The sequence below is a fragment of the Pocillopora verrucosa genome, chromosome 6, assembly GCF_036669915.1.
Source record: "Pocillopora verrucosa isolate sample1 chromosome 6, ASM3666991v2, whole genome shotgun sequence".
In the NCBI taxonomy this organism is placed as follows: domain Eukaryota; kingdom Metazoa; phylum Cnidaria; class Anthozoa; order Scleractinia; family Pocilloporidae; genus Pocillopora; species Pocillopora verrucosa.
In genome coordinates this window covers 20409036-20426190 of record NC_089317.1, presented here as the reverse complement: position 1 = coordinate 20426190, position 17155 = coordinate 20409036, and the positions used below count along the sequence as shown (strand labels likewise).

General features: G+C 38.0%; 1 protein-coding gene across 2 annotated transcripts in view; it reads right to left on the bottom strand.

Annotated features, from left to right (window-relative positions):
* Positions 1-17155, bottom strand: part of LOC131792840 (tripeptidyl-peptidase 2) — a 49715-nt gene that overhangs the window by 17535 nt on the left and 15025 nt on the right. Inside the window, exons 2-22 of one of the 2 annotated variants that reach the window (XM_066168518.1) lie at positions 15802-15930; positions 11688-11783; positions 10928-11032; positions 10667-10791; positions 9860-9957; positions 9397-9462; positions 9014-9099; positions 8345-8413; positions 7931-8007; positions 7258-7385; positions 5915-6014; positions 5163-5296; positions 5014-5065; positions 4781-4821; positions 3947-3984; positions 3404-3469; positions 2602-2710; positions 1802-1906; positions 1471-1532; positions 1298-1374; positions 113-219 (exon numbers count right to left, since the gene is read on the bottom strand). In XM_066168518.1, coding sequence (XP_066024615.1) covers positions 113-219; positions 1298-1374; positions 1471-1532; positions 1802-1906; positions 2602-2710; positions 3404-3469; positions 3947-3984; positions 4781-4821; positions 5014-5065; positions 5163-5296; positions 5915-6014; positions 7258-7385; positions 7931-8007; positions 8345-8413; positions 9014-9099; positions 9397-9462; positions 9860-9957; positions 10667-10791; positions 10928-11032; positions 11688-11783; positions 15802-15930 — 1870 coding nt within the window. The remainder of the gene's footprint in view (positions 1-112; positions 220-1297; positions 1375-1470; positions 1533-1801; positions 1907-2601; positions 2711-3403; positions 3470-3946; positions 3985-4780; positions 4822-5013; positions 5066-5162; positions 5297-5914; positions 6015-7257; positions 7386-7930; positions 8008-8344; positions 8414-9013; positions 9100-9396; positions 9463-9859; positions 9958-10666; positions 10792-10927; positions 11033-11687; positions 11784-15801; positions 15931-17155) is intronic. The other variant, XM_066168519.1, reaches the window with a different exon arrangement.

Genomic DNA, 17155 nt, shown 5'->3' with positions numbered 1-17155 from the left:
ATCAACTACTGTAGAGGGTTTTATCTTGATGAGACATGCAACCAAATTTCCTTCCTTCAGCAGCCGGCAAAGAAAACTGCAATTCATTTCTTGTTTTATTTTTTTAACTTACCCGCCCACGTTGCTCCCTCCGGGACATGAACAAAACTCCTATGCACCTGTCCGGGTTTAAACTTCACGTCTTCCAACTCGTACACATAATGGTTCACATCGCTAACACTGGAAATTAAAACGTCGAGTTCATAGGATGAGCTGCCTTTTGATTTCTTTTTTTTCATATAAAAAAACTGAATAACTCTATGTTAGCGTATCGAGTGGTAAGTTGTTCACACCAATCAGATCGCCGCATTCGGGAATGTATCCTGCACCAATCAGATCGCAGCATTAGGTTAGGTATCTCGCACAAATCAAATCATAGCCGGCAATGGGGCATGTTTGCACCAATCAGTGTGTGAGGGTAGTGTCCCTCATGTCAATCATTTCATGGAATTAGGGAGTCGCAAATGATCAATTGGGTTACAAAAGTCGGCAGGGAATTTTTCCACCATTCAAAATTTAAAGTGTGTTTTGTGTACCGCTCCGTCACTTACAACGCACACGCCGTCAGCAAAAGGCCTAACACGAAGTTCTCACGGGAGCGTTTGTTTTGGAAGGGCTAGATTTGCTGACTCTGGTTAAATTTGCGCAAAACATCTGCATGAGGCATATTTGATTGATGCTCTTGTCTTCGCCTTGTGGTTTCTCTTTTGGCGAAGGTCGAAAAGATCACCAGGTTATATTTACTTTCTATGTCGAATACCATGTTAATATCCGTTTGTTTGCTTTAAGAAGTTCTCCATGAATTACATCTTGTATTTAAACAGTATTTTCCGGAAACATTACGTGTTCACTTATCATTATTGATCACGCTTTCCCCGATAAAATGACATTTTCCAGTAACCAGCCTAAATTTAACGATACAATCCTAATCCGCTGAAAAATTTCACATGAAACTAAACGCTATTGTAGGTAAATTTTCGACGCAACTCTCACGTGCTTTGACGTTGTCTACCAATGCAATTCGCCTTACCTAACCTTGGACTTTACCCATCACATGTCATTTCCTAATAAACAACCTGCATTTTATCACGTATTCCACGCGTGGGGGGGGAGGGGGGGGAAGGGGCGGCAGCAAAGTCCAGATATCGGTGCTTTCCTTTCTATTGATTGTTTGTAGTGATTCTTTTGGTTTTTGGTTTTTGGTTTTTGGTTTTACGCACTCAATCGGGAAGCGCTCTACAGGTCCCTAGGCACATACCTGTTGGGTTTAATGACTGTTATTGGAACTCTAAACAACGGTCCTCGCTGTGGACAGCTAATGTCGTAAGCGGACACCTGAAACAAGGTCACGAAATTCTCGTATCAGCAAGTTCCCTTTGCAATTATTTTAGTGCACCACAATCACTTTTGCAAACTTGTCGGTTTAATTACCTCAGCATAATGCGCCCCGTGCGGCAAACCCAGAGGATCAACCTTGACATAGAAATTGCGCACTAAAACAAATATAAACAGATCAGAAGTCAGTTAGATCAAACTCTTCTTTCGATGAGCAATGGTTTGGACTGTTTAACCCAAAGCCAGGAATGGAAACCGTGTTTGTCTTATTTTCTCGAGAGATTTCAAAATGAGCATCACCTGATCGCACTCGGTTCCAGTTCCCTAGCTGGCGTACAGACTTATCGAACCCAGGCTATTTACTGCTTCTGTTCCGTCAAATTAAATGACAACTTTATCTTTTCATTGTACTCTTATTCTTACAAACCTGTATTCGTTGTATTCATGAGGACAAAATGATCCGGTACAGTCACCCACGATACTGAACTGACCAAACTAAGTCGGAGGTTGAGGTTTAATCTGTCATCGTTAGCTATAATAAACGAAAATGATAAAAAATAAAACAAAGCATAAAACAAGTTGAGAAGATCATTAGATAGCCAGTAATCTTCCATAAACCGTCGATAAATTATCGGTAAGGGGTCGATACGTTGTCGGAAGACCGTCGATAGACCGCTGGTAAATTGTTCGACGACTGTTTGTAGTCTTTGATCCAAGCCGCGGAATATATTTTAGGCGATTATTTCACATGCCCTCACAAAACTGATTTTAAATTGTTTTACCCTGAACGACACCCATCTGGCAAGATTTAAATGCCATCTTCAAAGAATCATGGTATCAATGACTACTCGGCTCCTTCCACATAGAACCACACACAATCAGAGCGCTTTTCGTTGTAGTTTTGTAAACCAAAAACCAGGTGACCAAATCGGTCAATCAGAAGAAAGGAAAATACCTTTAACAGCCAATGAGAACTCGAAGGAAAACGCGAGTGATTTGTTTTACTTTTTCATCTGATTGGTCGAGAGAGTGGCGCGAGTTTTCTGGACCAATCACAGACCAAAGTGCAGTCGAGAGAGTGGCGCAAGTTTTCTGGACCAATCACAGAGCAAAATACAGCAAAAATAAAGGAATCCAGAGTTACCTTCAATACTCGATTGAAAATTGCTATTTCTCCACGAGTGACTTTCTTGAGAAATGCAACTTTGCATTTGAAACTAAACTTACCAACATCTTCATCATAATGCGTTGACACAGACACTTGTTCAAAGAAGGGTTTACACAGCTGACTGGATTCACGAAGATAAATTCCTCTCTTGCCAGAAGAACAAGAAATCTGAGCAAGCAAAAAATATCGAAGAAACGTTTAAAGACGGCACACGATCCAAGTGGTAGGCCCTGATGAACTCTCATCCCGCGTTCAGTCTCGCAAAGTAACCAGAATCAGAAGCAAAATTAGTTTAGATATTTTAGATTATTGAATCGTTGGTGAAATGTCCCTGATCATGCAAAAACTTCGCTCTCCTTCCCTCCTATCAATGTTGCTACCTAAATTACACCATGGCCAAAAGTTAAGTTGACCCAACTTTGAGTGGGGAGAAGGAGCGGGGGAACTGTTAGTTATAAGTAGCCGATTTGTGAACAATAATTCGTTTTTGTGTGAGAAGCTGTCTTAACATTTTTGCAACTGATGGTAGCAGTCTAGCTACTCTTTATTTGTGGGATGTTCGAAAATCGTAGGTTACCCTCAGCATTTTGTCAAGGATTCTCTGACTGTTAGCCGGTACCCATTTATACTCCTGGGTGGAGAGAGGCATGGGAAGAGGAAAGTGTCTTGTTCAAGAACACAACACAGAGATCCTGGCCAGGTTTGAACTCTGAACTTTTAGACCCACGCATCCCGCACTGTATTATGGAATACTGCGATAAAACTCATTCAATTGCGCAAATGTTCAAACAACAGCTACACGTATACGCATTTTTTTCAAGTGTGAAAAAGAATTTCAAGTAAACCTCGTGTGTTACCTACCTGAAATCTAACATCTCTTTCTGGAACTCTTGAAAATTCTCGACAAAAGTCAAACGCTTTGTCGACCTAAAATGAAACAATACAAAAGAATCTTGAATGCTTTTTTAGCTGTGGAGAAAAAGGTACGGAGTTCAAGCCAGATCTACCCAACCATATTACCCATAACTCAGGCTGAAAAATTTCAGCGTATCATACGTAGATGTCTCTACCTCAATTTTGATTTGCTTTGAGTACGTATTTCACTCTGGCTGACACTGTCTTTGTGTCATCGTACGTTTAGATGACAACACTCCCCCAGTACCCCATACTTCTTTTCTCATTTAGTTTTGGTCACTGCTGTCACTCATTTTTTGCAACAAAAGCGACATTGTTTCTTTCTCTTTTTTTTGCAACAAAGCAGTACATGTGCACTGAGGCCGGACGGCTTTTTCTGGAACGGCTCATGTCAACCCGTTCGGCCCAACAAGCGTCAGTTTTCAATATGTTTTCCTATGAGATCGCGCGAGCGAGGCCGCTTTTTATTTATAAATTTCTCTGACTAACCTGTAAGAGGCCATGTCCTAAGGTGAGTCTATCAAGTCCTGCAAAAAAAAAAAAAAAATTATGAGAGTGGGTAGTTATCAACTTGCTTTTGTTGTAAAAATGGAGACGCTTTCAGATTGCAAGTCAGATTACCAATGACGTCAAAACAGGAGATTATTTTGTTCTCCTCATTATAGAAATAAACATATTCCAATTTCCGTGTGTCTTTTCAGTTACATACCACGGTAGACGAACAAATCTAACAAAAACAAGCAATGAAACACTCGCCTGAGGCTATTTACCCTCTGACCCTTAAGAGTGACTAGCATCTAATTTCTCCAAACAATATCACCTTTGAATCACACGTGAAGGTCATGAAAATAAAGGAAATGATCACTGTCTACAAAATCTCTTGATTGTTAAACAAATTCTCCTTGTCAGCTCCTTAGAAAATGTATGGAGAACAGTATGGAGAATATGCATGCTGATGTGAGGCTGTAGAAGGTTAAGCCTCTTAATGGTTCTTTCCCCATTTTGACATTATTTCCAATCTACATATCAACAGACAAACGGCAACAAAAAAGCAATTTGTTGACCCTTTGACCCCTTAGACTGACCATCATCTAAATTCTCCTTACAATATCACCCATGAATCACACATGAAGGTGATGAGAATAAAAGAAATGATCACCAACTAAGGAAGCTCTTGATTGTTTGACAAATTCTCCTTGTCAGCACCTTAGGAAATGTATAGAGAACAGTATGGAGAATATGTATATTGATCTTAGGGTGTAAAGGGTTAAACGGGAAATTATTCTCATGATACAAATTAAAGAAATACACACAGTGCTCTACCTTCCACATGAAGGGCAGTATTTTCCAATGCTCTACGAATGCTGAGAACGTAAACAAATTTTTAATGTATTAATTACTATCCTCGTTAAAAAAAAAATGAAAAAAAAAAATGCTACAACAAGCTACAAGCCCAGTGGTGCACGTATACTAGTCTGATCAAGCTGGGGCCTTCTGAAAAGAGCTACCAAAGACAAAAAAAGCCTAAAACAAATGAATGAAAATCAAAAGCTCACCTGTGCGGAGAATAGGCAATATCATTTGCTTTGAGACCCGATAGCAGGAGAGCTGTGAGATAAATTCGGGAAAAGAAACTGGAATGAGTTAAACAACAAAAAAACTTGACTAACACTTATAATTTTTTGCTGCAGTCTTCAGTTCATACCAACTCCTCCACAAGCATTAGGTGAAGACATTGATGTTCCATTCATCAGCTGTGTTCCTCTCAGCGTCCAGTTGGGGACAGCAGCTATTGCTCCGCCCGGTGCGCTGATATTCACACCTAATGAGCCATCTGTGCTGTGATACAAAAAATGGGGGTCAGAACTCTGCGCTTAAAATCACAATTTCAGATGTTTTAAATCCAGAATTTCCCACATACTTTTCCCCCCTGAGCTTATCATTTTGCGGTGAATTCGCCCCATTACAATTTAAACCTCTGTAACCTTTGTAATTTCGCCCCCTAACGTAAAACAAGTTCGCCCCGCCTTTACCAGCTCGTCCCAAAATCTTTCAACCCGTTTCCGTACCACATATGGTTTGCATTTCCTGGCCGTGTCGAAAACGCACTACGACTAATGCACGAGTAACGGAAGATAAAGAGTACCAATGGCAAGTTTCTGCTGAGAAAATACCTACAGAGGTACTTTCTAACACCCAGGAGTGACAGAAAAGAATTTATCCTTCCAACATTAATACATTTTAAAGTAGAAAATTGATAACAAGCGAAAAAAAACATCAACTAGAGTATTAAGTTTGATTGAGAATTAAATTCTCAAAATTAAAACTATAACAAATGAACAGCAATCAGTGAGAAGAATTCATATTTAGATCTTGTGAGTTAAATGTTTAAGGTATCTCAGAGCCTTTTCATCTTTAAGCGAGCTGGACACAAATTATTAAAAGCTAATTCCTTACGTTGGACCCCTTGAGGACCATGTGTATTGATTTCCGGGAAGTTTTTCCAGCATAGAATACTCAGCAGCCATCATGTCTGGTGACACATAAGCTCCAACACCTGAACAATGAGCAAAACCAAGAATAAGCGCTCTTACAATCGTAATGGCTTAATTTGGAAAAAAAAAAAGAAAAAAAAAAAGAAAAAACCTTGGCAAAGATTTTTAGTTTGTTTTTTCTGTTTTAAAGGTATCCGGTTAGATCGCTCCATGGTTAGATCGCTCCAAGTCAGATCGCTCCATACCGAAGTCAGATCGCTCCACTCAAAAGTTAGTTCGCTCCATCAAATAAGTTACTTCGCTCCATACATAAGTTACTTCGCTCCATGTAGAAACCTAATACACTAACTTACTTCTGATCTTTATAGTTTATAGTTGATGATGTGTATTGCGTCTTGCGATCGGTCGAATTACCGATGTTGGAACAAGTGTTTCAGTGTGTAATGAACGTAGAAAACTGATAAACTAACTTACTTCTGATCTTTGTAGTTTATAGTTGATGATGTTGCTTGCGATCAAGTTGCTGAAATATAAAGTGATCGACGATTCGTTCACTTAACCCCCCAAAGCGAATTACCAATGATGAAATAAGTGTTTCAGTGTGTAATAAATGATGAAATAAGTGTTTCAGTGTGTAATAAATGATAAAGTTATGGTCTTAATGTGTTAAAAAGATCATTCGAATAAAATACTGGCCCGTGTGTATCCGCCATCTTTAATAAAGTAGGTTACACTTTACGAGTTCCTTACATGAGGTTTATTTCTTCGCTCTTAGGTTAAGCGCGCGTGCGTTCTTAATCGATTGTTAAGTAAGAAAAACACGTCATCGATTTAGATATTTTCTTGTCCCATGTTAATCATAAGTTAACAGTATCGCCTTCGCCACAAACATACTTGTTTTTAAACTTGTGACATTCTTATCAATAACAGCTAATTAGCGCACAGCACGAGGTAGGTGTGATTTTTTTCTTTTGTTATTCTTGTGACTTTTTCTGAACAATAAAATTAATTATTAATTAATTATTTTCTGAACAATAAAATTAATTAATTTTATCAACCTTCCACGTTAGTTTTCTTCATGGAGCGAAGTAACTTATGTATGGAGCGAAGTAACTTATTTGATGGAGCGAACTAACTTTCGAGTGGAGCGATCTGACTTCGGTATGGAGCGATCTGACTTGGAGCGATCTAACCATGGAGCGATCTAACCGTAAACCGTTTTAAATTGGTATCATTTAATTGCCATAACCTTCAACAATTATTAAGCCACTGTAACTTCAAAATTAATTTTACTAAAAATTTTACCTATAAGAGACTCTGCAGTGCCCCCTGGACATCCAACTGTGGATAGAGCTGGGCCATTGTTACCAGCACTGGACACAAATATCACTTTGTGTTTGTCCACAAGTTCATTCATGAGTTCTATTATTCGTCTACAAAACAACAAAGAACAAAAGCTAAAATAAACATAACCTGCACATTTTAAAGTGGATTTGCTATGATATCTATAATACTGCATGGCTGTATTGCAGCTCCTCCCATGTGCGCGTAGTAAATGCAAATTATATGCACTATGGAGCGTGTGGTGATGCATGGGCAACTATTTTCCCCACCTGACCTCTCTAAAACCCTCTCATTGAGATTGTAGGCTGATTTTTTCAAGCCTCATGGCCTCTTATTACTCCTGGTCTGAAATGGAACCACGAGAGTAAATTTTTCTTCCCTGAGAACAGAACAGAATAACTCAGGTTGGAAACAACCCTGAACATCTTGTTCTGGGGTTCAAGGTAATTTATCACTAATTCACCAAACCCTCCAACTGATGTGACAGGAGGTTTTCTGCTTAATGTTTCTTGTTGTCATTATTATAACTACCATTGTTACTGACATTGTCATCATCATCATCATCTTTATTGTTGTTATCATCATCATTATGAATGTGACAGCACAAAAAGAAACTAAAGGATTCATTTGTTACCCTGAATTCGGCCAATGACTCGCTTCTCCGTAGCTCATATTTATAAGATCACATTTGTACTGATGAACTGCAATCAACTAAAACAAAATTTTTTAAATAAAAAATCTACTTAACTATAAAATAAAAAAATCAGATCATTAAAGGCTGATCACCAGAGACATGTCAGGAAAAATTGGCAAAATTAACAGTACTTGCAAATAGAATAAGAAAGAAAGAAAAGTTTTGAGCTTGGTAAAGAAATAGAGAAAGATGTTTTTCGTTTTGTCACAAGCATGGGACAAAGAAATATTCTGAGTCCCCATGAGGAAACAAACACTCTGATGCTCTTCCATTCTTCAGGGGGACCTAGAATATTATCTTTGTCCCACACTTTTGACAAGACGAAAAACATCTTTCTCTATTAATAGTGCTTACTCCTCTTATCATGGAGGCTCCAGTTTCCATGGTTTTTAATCTTGAATCACCAATTTTAACTGAGAGAATCTGAGGGAAAAAATGCAGAATCTTCTTATACAAAGGAACTTTTCACATAACCACTTCTTCATTTAACCCTTTAAAACCCTGAGAGTGACCAGCATTCAATTTCTCCTTACAGTGTTACTGCTGAATCATTTATTAAGATCATGAGAATGAAGTCAATGATCACCAGCCTAAAAGGCTTTCATTATCAAACATAAACTCCTTGTCAGTAGCTAAGAAAATGTACAGAGAACAGTATGGAGAATATTGATACTGATGTTAGGGTGTAAAGGATATGCCTCACCCTAATTGCTTCCTTGTGCATAAAAACCTTGAGAGACTTTTTCTACCTTCCCTAGCAAACACAATTTTTGATGACACAGAAGAGTACCTCAAAATACTGAAACCTTGCTCCATTAACTCTCTAAACTCCCAAGATCTGATTGTTAATTCTCCCCTCTAGCTGCTACACATTTCCTTGTAAATTAGTTACAAGAATTTGATGTTAAATGAAGGTAACAACTTCTACCTGATAAGTTCAATTATTCTCAGTGCCTGTTGGCAAGCAGTTACAAGATAATCACTTCTGGGAGTTACAGGGTTAAACTAGAATATCATGTACACCTGAGCACCAGGAGCAATGCCTGTCAGTGCTGGATCATCTGGACAATACCCTGCTGCTATGCTGGCCACATGGGTGCCATGAGTACCTAGAAGCACAAAAAAAAAAAAGAAGACTGTTATGCCCCTTAACCCTTTCACTCCCAAGATCTCAGTAATTCTCCTTACTGTCTGCCATACAACTCTGTCAATGTTAATTTAGAGAATTTGGTATTGGATCAACCAATGTTTCCCTTGTTAATATTTTTCTTTATTTTCATCAATTGTCTGCTTGATATTGCATTGATACCATGAGGAGAAATTCTGTCTTGGTCACTAATGGGAGCTAGAGGGTTAAAAACAAAATCACCCCGGTCTCAAACCTTGAATGATGCACATATACAAACCTCCATTTGCTACTATTGACAGTACTTTGCCTTCTTCATAAACAGTGATACTGTAGTTGAACAAATCTGAAAAATAATTCAGGCATTATTATTATAATAAGAAATGCCTGCAAAAAGCTACCCTTCAAGTATGGAGTTTTAACCCTCTAAAACCTAATATCCGTAAGCACATTCTCCATACTGTTCTCTATACATTTCCTAAGGTGCTGGGAAGGAGAATTTGTTTAACAATCAAGAGCTTCTTAAGTTGGTGATCGTCTCCTATATTCTCATGACCTCAATGTGTGATTCAGAGGTGATATTGTTAGGAGAAATTAGATACTTGTCACGCTCAGGGATCAAAGGGTTGAGTAAGCCCCTTCTCTCTACTGAGTCCTCATAAAATTTGGTTGGAAAAATTTAGTTCTGGGGGGCAAAATAGAGACATTATTGACAAAGAGTTATTTGAAGAAATAATTAACACCTTCTTTTCCAAATGTGGCATACTGTCCAGATTCTCGGTAATTTGCCAGCAGAGTACAGCTGGCTAAGTCTCCACTCTCAGATGTGTCAACACAAGCTCTAAAGGTGGTAAAAGGAAAAACTTTGAAAATTGTCTGTGTTCTATCTCTTAAAAATCCTTCCATATAGATCCTAAATATTCACTTCAAATTTACAGTCTTACGACAAAAAAATTTGTATCACCAAATAAAATGCCCTTTTAACCCTTTACAACCTAACATCAGTATAAATTTTGTTCACAAATGTTCTCCACACATTTCCTAAGACGCTAAAAGGGAGAATATGTTTAAGTTCTTTAGTTGGTGATCATTTCCTTTTTTGTCATAACCTACAGCAGTGATACTGTAAGGGGATGAAAAAACAAAAACAGGGCGAAAAGAAACTAGTCTCTAACATATTCTAATACTTTGCTGAAGGATACATTGTAATGTTGGTTTAAATTTGAGGCAGCATTTCAGTTCAAAATTTACTTGTATTTCATTGCCTGCTTCAGTTCATATTTTAAAATATCTAAACATTTTATGATTTTTAGAAACCAAATTAGCACATGCTGTAAATGATTTTGATGAAAGCAAGTGGAGAGTTTAGACAAAAACCATGATTATCATTGCCATTTACATAAGGGGGCAAGCAGCAAGAGGCAAGGAGCAAGGGGGGAGGGGTAAAGAGTGAGGGGGGAAGGGAGATAAGGGGGGAAGGGGCAAGGGGTGGGGGTGGAGGAGAGGGACAGAGGTGAGGGGTGAGTCTCAGTAAAAATTTAACCCATTACCTCCAAGTGTATCCATCATGAAACACAATACAGTCAAAAACAGGCCCAGTGTCAGAGTAATTCTTTTCAAGACTGGCAAGGGTCTCTACTTGAGCTTGAAGATCTTCTCTGATTAACTTCTCATGCTATGTACACCGAAAAAAAAAAAAAATCTAGTGACTGAGGATAAAAATCTCACTCATTTGACTTGAGGTAGTCAGCAAGTATGCCATAACCAAACCATACACTTAATCACCTTATGATGTTAAAAAAGATGCTTACCACTGAAGGACTTGGATGTTCTGCATCCCATTGATCAAGCCTCCTTGTTGCCTCTGAGATGCACACCTGGTGAGGTGGGTCCCAGAGCTTCTCACGCCTTTCTTTCTAAAAGTGAACAAGACAGGGTACCATTCCATTAAAGCTGCTTGATTCTGACAGCACTAGCTATAACCTAACCTACACTGATTAAAACATGCACCTAACCCTTTCATCCCTAAGAGTGACTAGCATCTAATTTCTCCTTACAATATCACCCCTGAATCAAACATTGAGGTCAGGAGAATAAGGGCCATGATCACCAACAAAAGATTGTTAACTTCTCCTTAACAAAAGCCTAGAAAAAGTATAGAGAACAGTATGGAGAATATGCATACTGGTGTTAGGTTGTAAATAGTTAACTGAGTAGTTCCAGTCATCTAGGGATCACAGAAAAACTTATTAACCAATTAATTACCCCCTGGAAGTGCTGAGACACCAGAGCTGTGTTAACAGAAAATACTGGAGTTGTTACTGAATGGCCTACTAATTTGTTTCTTCTACTCTCTCCTCTAACTCTCCTTAGTGTCAATTCTTCTCCCTGTCATAACTCTGCTACAAAATTAAAACCACTTTTTGAATCTGAGGCAACTAATGATGGAACCCACAAACGAAAGCCACCTTTCAATCGACTGAGGTTCCAAACATTACCAACTTAAAGATTAGAGTTGCAAAAGAACACTAAATTTAGAAGCAAGAATGCACAATGTATTTATTTACTTACCACTCGTCTCTCTCTCAGCTTTGCTGGAAACAAACTGTAAGCACTCCTCACACCAATGAAAAACTTGCCTGAGGGATTCTCCCAGTCATCTGGAATCTGTTTTAAAAACCCATTAAACAAAGTACACAACAAGTTACTTTAACAACTATAAAAAAAACAAAAAAAATTGCTGCTCAAGTGAGTGGATGTAGTTTTTAGTCAAACAGCATATTCTGGTTCAAGTTATTTCATGGGTTTCCTGTGGAAATCTTTCTAAAAGGCATGTCATGTGATTTTTTGCTTTGTTAAGGCCAATGGATTGTGCCTTGCCTCAGTTTAATCAATAAAATACTTCTTACTGTGTTCTTCAATTAGCCTGTCAAAATTTTCTCTGTAACTCTCTTGTTTCTTGGTTTATAGTCCCATGTCTACAAAGTCATCATGAAGGACATGAGCATTACTCTAGGTGGAAGAGTACATGTCACTATTGGTGTGTGTCAATGTTGGGTTAATTCCATTGCAACATATTGCGCCCCTAATTTCATGCACGATTGGCATAATAAACAATACTCTGATTGGTGCTAGTATATCCCAATGCTGTGATCTGATTAGTGCAAGATAATACCCTAATGCAGTGATCTGATTGATGTGATACATACCCTGATGCACTCAATATGCTAACACAGAGTTTTTTTTTATAATTGAATTAAGTTAATAATCCCCACCAGTCGAGGAGGAAAAGCCTGAAAAAGTTGACCTTATAGCACCCCCACTACGAAAAAAGTTGGACATCAGATGATGATGGCCTGATACCCAGAGATCATTGCCACATCAGTCTTAGTCACAAATTGTCAGGTGTGTGACTTGCTATTGGGGGTTGTGAAGCACCTTCGGAAGTAGCAATGTGCGTGTGTTTTGGAACTTATCCGCAAAACATCCAGAACTACTCAAACAATTAAAATAAAATTTGGAAGGGTGATGAAACTTTGGAAAGTACCTAATAATATGGGATAATTTCCATTAGTTGGTTAAACTTAACCATGGCAACTGTTGCTAAGGAAACCAAGAAATAAATGGAGTCAATGTGCTCTGATGAGAGCTCCCAATTGCTATATATTTGTTTGTCAATTGGGGAGTCATGAACTCTGATAAGAGCTCCCAATTGCAAGAGGTTTTTTTGTTCAGTTGGGGAGTCAATAGGTTCTGTTAAGAGCTTCCAATCCCAATATGTTTGTTAGTCAATTGGGGAGTCAATGATCTCTGATAACAGCTCCCAAACACAATATGTTTGTTGGTCAGTTGGAGAGTTAATGAGCTCTGTTAAGAGCTCCCAATTGCATGAAGTTTAGTGGTCACTTGGTAGGTCAATGAGCTCTGAAAAGAGTTCCCAGTTGCAAGCAGTTTTTAGGTCAATTGGGGAAATAATGAGCTTTGATAAGAGCTTCTGATCCCAATACATTTGTTGGTCAATTGGGGAATCAGTGAGCTCTGATAAGAGCTCCCAATTGCAAGAAGTTTGTTGGTCAGTAAGGGAGTCAATGAGCTCTGATAAGAGCTCCCAAACAAAAGAACTTTGCTGTTCACTTTGGGAGACAATGAGCTCTGATAAGAGCAACTATTGATTGGAGAGTCAATGAGCTCTGGTAAAGGCTCCCAAGAGTTTTTGTTCTAGCAAGACTTCATGTATATTACTGCTGAAGTACAAATACATTTATGCAGATGAGGAGGAATGTGGGTCTACCAACTTTTGGACAGCTTGCCAATAACTACTGGGAGGTCATAACTTTCCCACCTGGGAAAAAAGATGCACTTGTGTGGATGTTGTATTTGATTGCTATGACAAGAAGAACTCCATTAAATATGGCAAATAAGTCATCCATTATTTGAGAAGAGAGAATATCAACTCCAGTCATACCAATCCCTTCACAAGTGAAACAAAACCAACCTGAAAATTTTTGAAGTGGCACTTAGAGATTGTAAAGAGGGCACTCAATCCTGGTGAGAAGTTGGCGCCAGCAGGATGCTTTTAAGATAGTTAGAAATGCAGTATAATTGACATGAAATGGAGAACATTGTATCCACCATCTGCTAGTAAAGTGGCATAAGGAGGAGGCAGCCTCAATGTTTCTCTACACCGAAGACTGCTCTCATGATCATGGCTGCATTGCAGTTCAGTCAACACATACTTATGAAGCTCTCCTTTGTATCTCTAAATGTCTTCATTTGAGATGTGACTGGCTATGGTTCCACACTGAAACAAAGGATATTCTCTGCTATCTTCATCATCTCATCCAAGAGCTTGGATGAGAGCTTATTACAAAGTTAGACATTACAAGTGGCTTTAGTCAGACTGACAAAAGAAAGGCTTTGAAGGCTCATGTGAATAACAACATGCATACTTGCATTTACAGGACTTAAGAGAACAAGTACCAAGAATTTGTTCAATCTGCTGAGGCTTTCATAAGCTCACTTTACACTCCCACATATGAGGTTGGTACAACAGCAAATGAAGTCAGGTATGAAGTTAATAATTTGATGTATTAAACTGACTATCTTATCATGTATCTTAAGTGTAGGAGATTGGAAACAGTTGACTAATAGGACTTCAACATCTTTACCAACCTCAACTCAAAAAATGAGTATTTCTCAACTGCTCTTTTTTTTTTAACATATTTGTCACATGAGCTTTGTTTTTTTCCAAGCCAACAATATCTGCTATTTATTCTTTCAGTATAAATTGAAAAAATTAGCAACAAAACATGAACAATTGACCCAAAAAAGGTTTTGAAATGTTTTGAAGAAGAAATGTTAATTTAAATAGAATTTTTAACTATATTGCAATAAAACCATGTTTATCTTAGTTTTACTTTACAACCATTTCCATGGTAACCATTTGACCCAATGGAATTATCCCATGTTCCTAAACCCATATATATCATTTGGTGCTTTCAAGAGTCCCAACCCTCCAAGTCACTGACCCCTTAATTTGTGACTATGACTGACATATCCATGATCGTCTGGGTATCAGCCTTTTGAAATCTGACATGAAACCTTCTGTATAGTGGAAGTGCTAGAAAGAGCCTTCTTTTGGTCTCTTTTTGGAATTTCCTCCTTGACTACACACTGAATTTATTATTTTTTTAAATTAATCTTTTCTGATCCATTCTGAGTTTTTTTTTTTACAATTGAAATTTACTCCTAGTTAACATTTGTCTCTTGATTTGCTACAATCACTTTTAACTCATCTTGTAAACATGTAAACTTTTTTCCTTTACTTGTTTCCTTATCATTCCCTCACTAGTTCCTACATTTATCTGTGTAGTAACATCCCCTATTACAGTTACTTATGACTTATTGCAATGTGAAGCCATGATCTGTTTACAGAATTTTCTTCTCTTAATCTCCTGCCTCAAAACAATCCACCTCAGAATGTGTATTTACAGATGTATGACTGCAAGTTTCCTTTTTTTTCAGAGCGAAACTTAAGACATGCAGCAGACACTTCCACAAATTTCATTTTGTAGAGAAAGTACATGATTAAACTCTTGTACAAAAGAGGATCCACCTGCTAATGTTGACATCAGATGATTGAATTTAATCAATCAGCCAATGGACTCTTACTGTTCTCAAATCTCGTCTTTCACATCAGATCCAATCAAGCCATTCACAATAGTGAAGTGTCGTGTTTCAGAACTTAGACTGTGAGACACATGACCTTTAATATTGCCCAAGCACATAAAACAGTTTAAAGGAGCTATTCACATGCTTATGGAAGAAATGGTAACCTTAGTAGTTTGTCTACTGTATTCCAGATCAATAGGTCTGTTTTCAAGCCATGGCCCATCACTTAATTTGGTTCTTAGGAAATACACTCTCCACTCATGATGCCCCTCTCCACTATTGAGTATAAATGGGCACCAACCTACCACCTTAGAAATCTGCCAAAATGCTAGAGAGATACGGGTATTACCCTGCAATGGACTGGAAAAGGTCACTGTAACTAATCAGGCCCATAAAGCTGTTCTGTTCTGAGAGTTTAAAAGTCTTGAAAACTATACAATAAAACTTTCAGCTAAAAGAAAAAATGACTGGTCAGAATAAGAGGAAAGGATTACAAAAGACATCAAAAACAAACCCTTAGTTTCCTTCCTGTAAGTCCTGTCACACAGCCATCAATAGCCTCAGCGACTGTTGAGGTATCAACATCACCACTCCCACTGGCATCAATTAAATCAATTATTTTTCGTCGTCCATCAGGAGTTTCCTTGAAAAAAAAATTGCTGATCAGATGTCAAAGTTTTGAACGCTGGGGCTCTCCATGCCTCTCTGGCCACCATTGTTCCAAGAGTAGATAATGCATAATTCCAATCGACAAATCTTTATCTGATGGATAACATAGTACACTATCTGAACACTTATCAATTGGATAGCAAGTAATCCATTGCATGGTGTTATCTACCATTTGAACAATGTGCATGGAAGATGTAAAGCACAGAACATTTGGTTAATACTTATCCACTTAATTGTGATTTGTCCTTTGGATAAAGTTTTAACTTACCTTTGAAACACCTCACAGTAAATTTAAAACAATTCAGTCCAGGTCACTGAGAAGTCAGAAAATAATTGACTACTCCAATCATTTCTCAATCATAATCCATAACCTCATATGGAACATGATGATAATAACAATTTCCTTCAGCAAATCACAAAAAGATTGGAAACAGTTTTCAGCAATAATGCTAGAAACTACTCCCTATACCGCCAAATGCTATCTATTGTCACCACAGAAGTCTTAAACAAAGTATGTAATTGACGGTCTGTACAATTGCCTCTCCCATTTTCAAGTTAACAAAAAATTTATTTCCAAGTCTCAAACTACAGAGGGTTGCAACTGTGGGTTGCCTGTTGCAGGAAAATAGTAAGAGTAGCTTAAATTCAACATAGAAACCGTCTTCAACTTTTTAAATAGGAGTACAGAGAAACCTTATATTGTTTCACTAAGTCCTCTCATTTTGTTGTTTCACCAATTTGTCTTTTGATCTTTATATCATTACATCAGACATTTCCTTGACATGTCTCCCAATTCACAAAGTGGTATAGAGTTGTTAAACAAGTGGACTTATCCTTGTCCTTTGTCCTTGAACAACTTGTTAGTTAAAATGTGGGAAAATGGTAAGTTACGTCAATGGTACCACAAAACTGACTCTTTCCTCCAACTAAAACTTTTCAAAGGCCTGACAAACTCCGTTTTACTTCTGGTGAGGCAAACCGAGGCAAGTGCAGATGGATTTAATTTTCCTCCTAGTTTCCACTGAGTTATAACACCTCAGAAAAATGAAATTAGAAGATCCTCGCAGCTAAGAACACTACTGAAACTAGTAGTTGTAAGTAGGACCTGAAAAAAATTTCAGGCCCGTACGGGATTTGAACCCATGACCTCTGCGATACCGGTGCAGTGCTCTACCAATTGAGCTAACAAGCCAACTGGG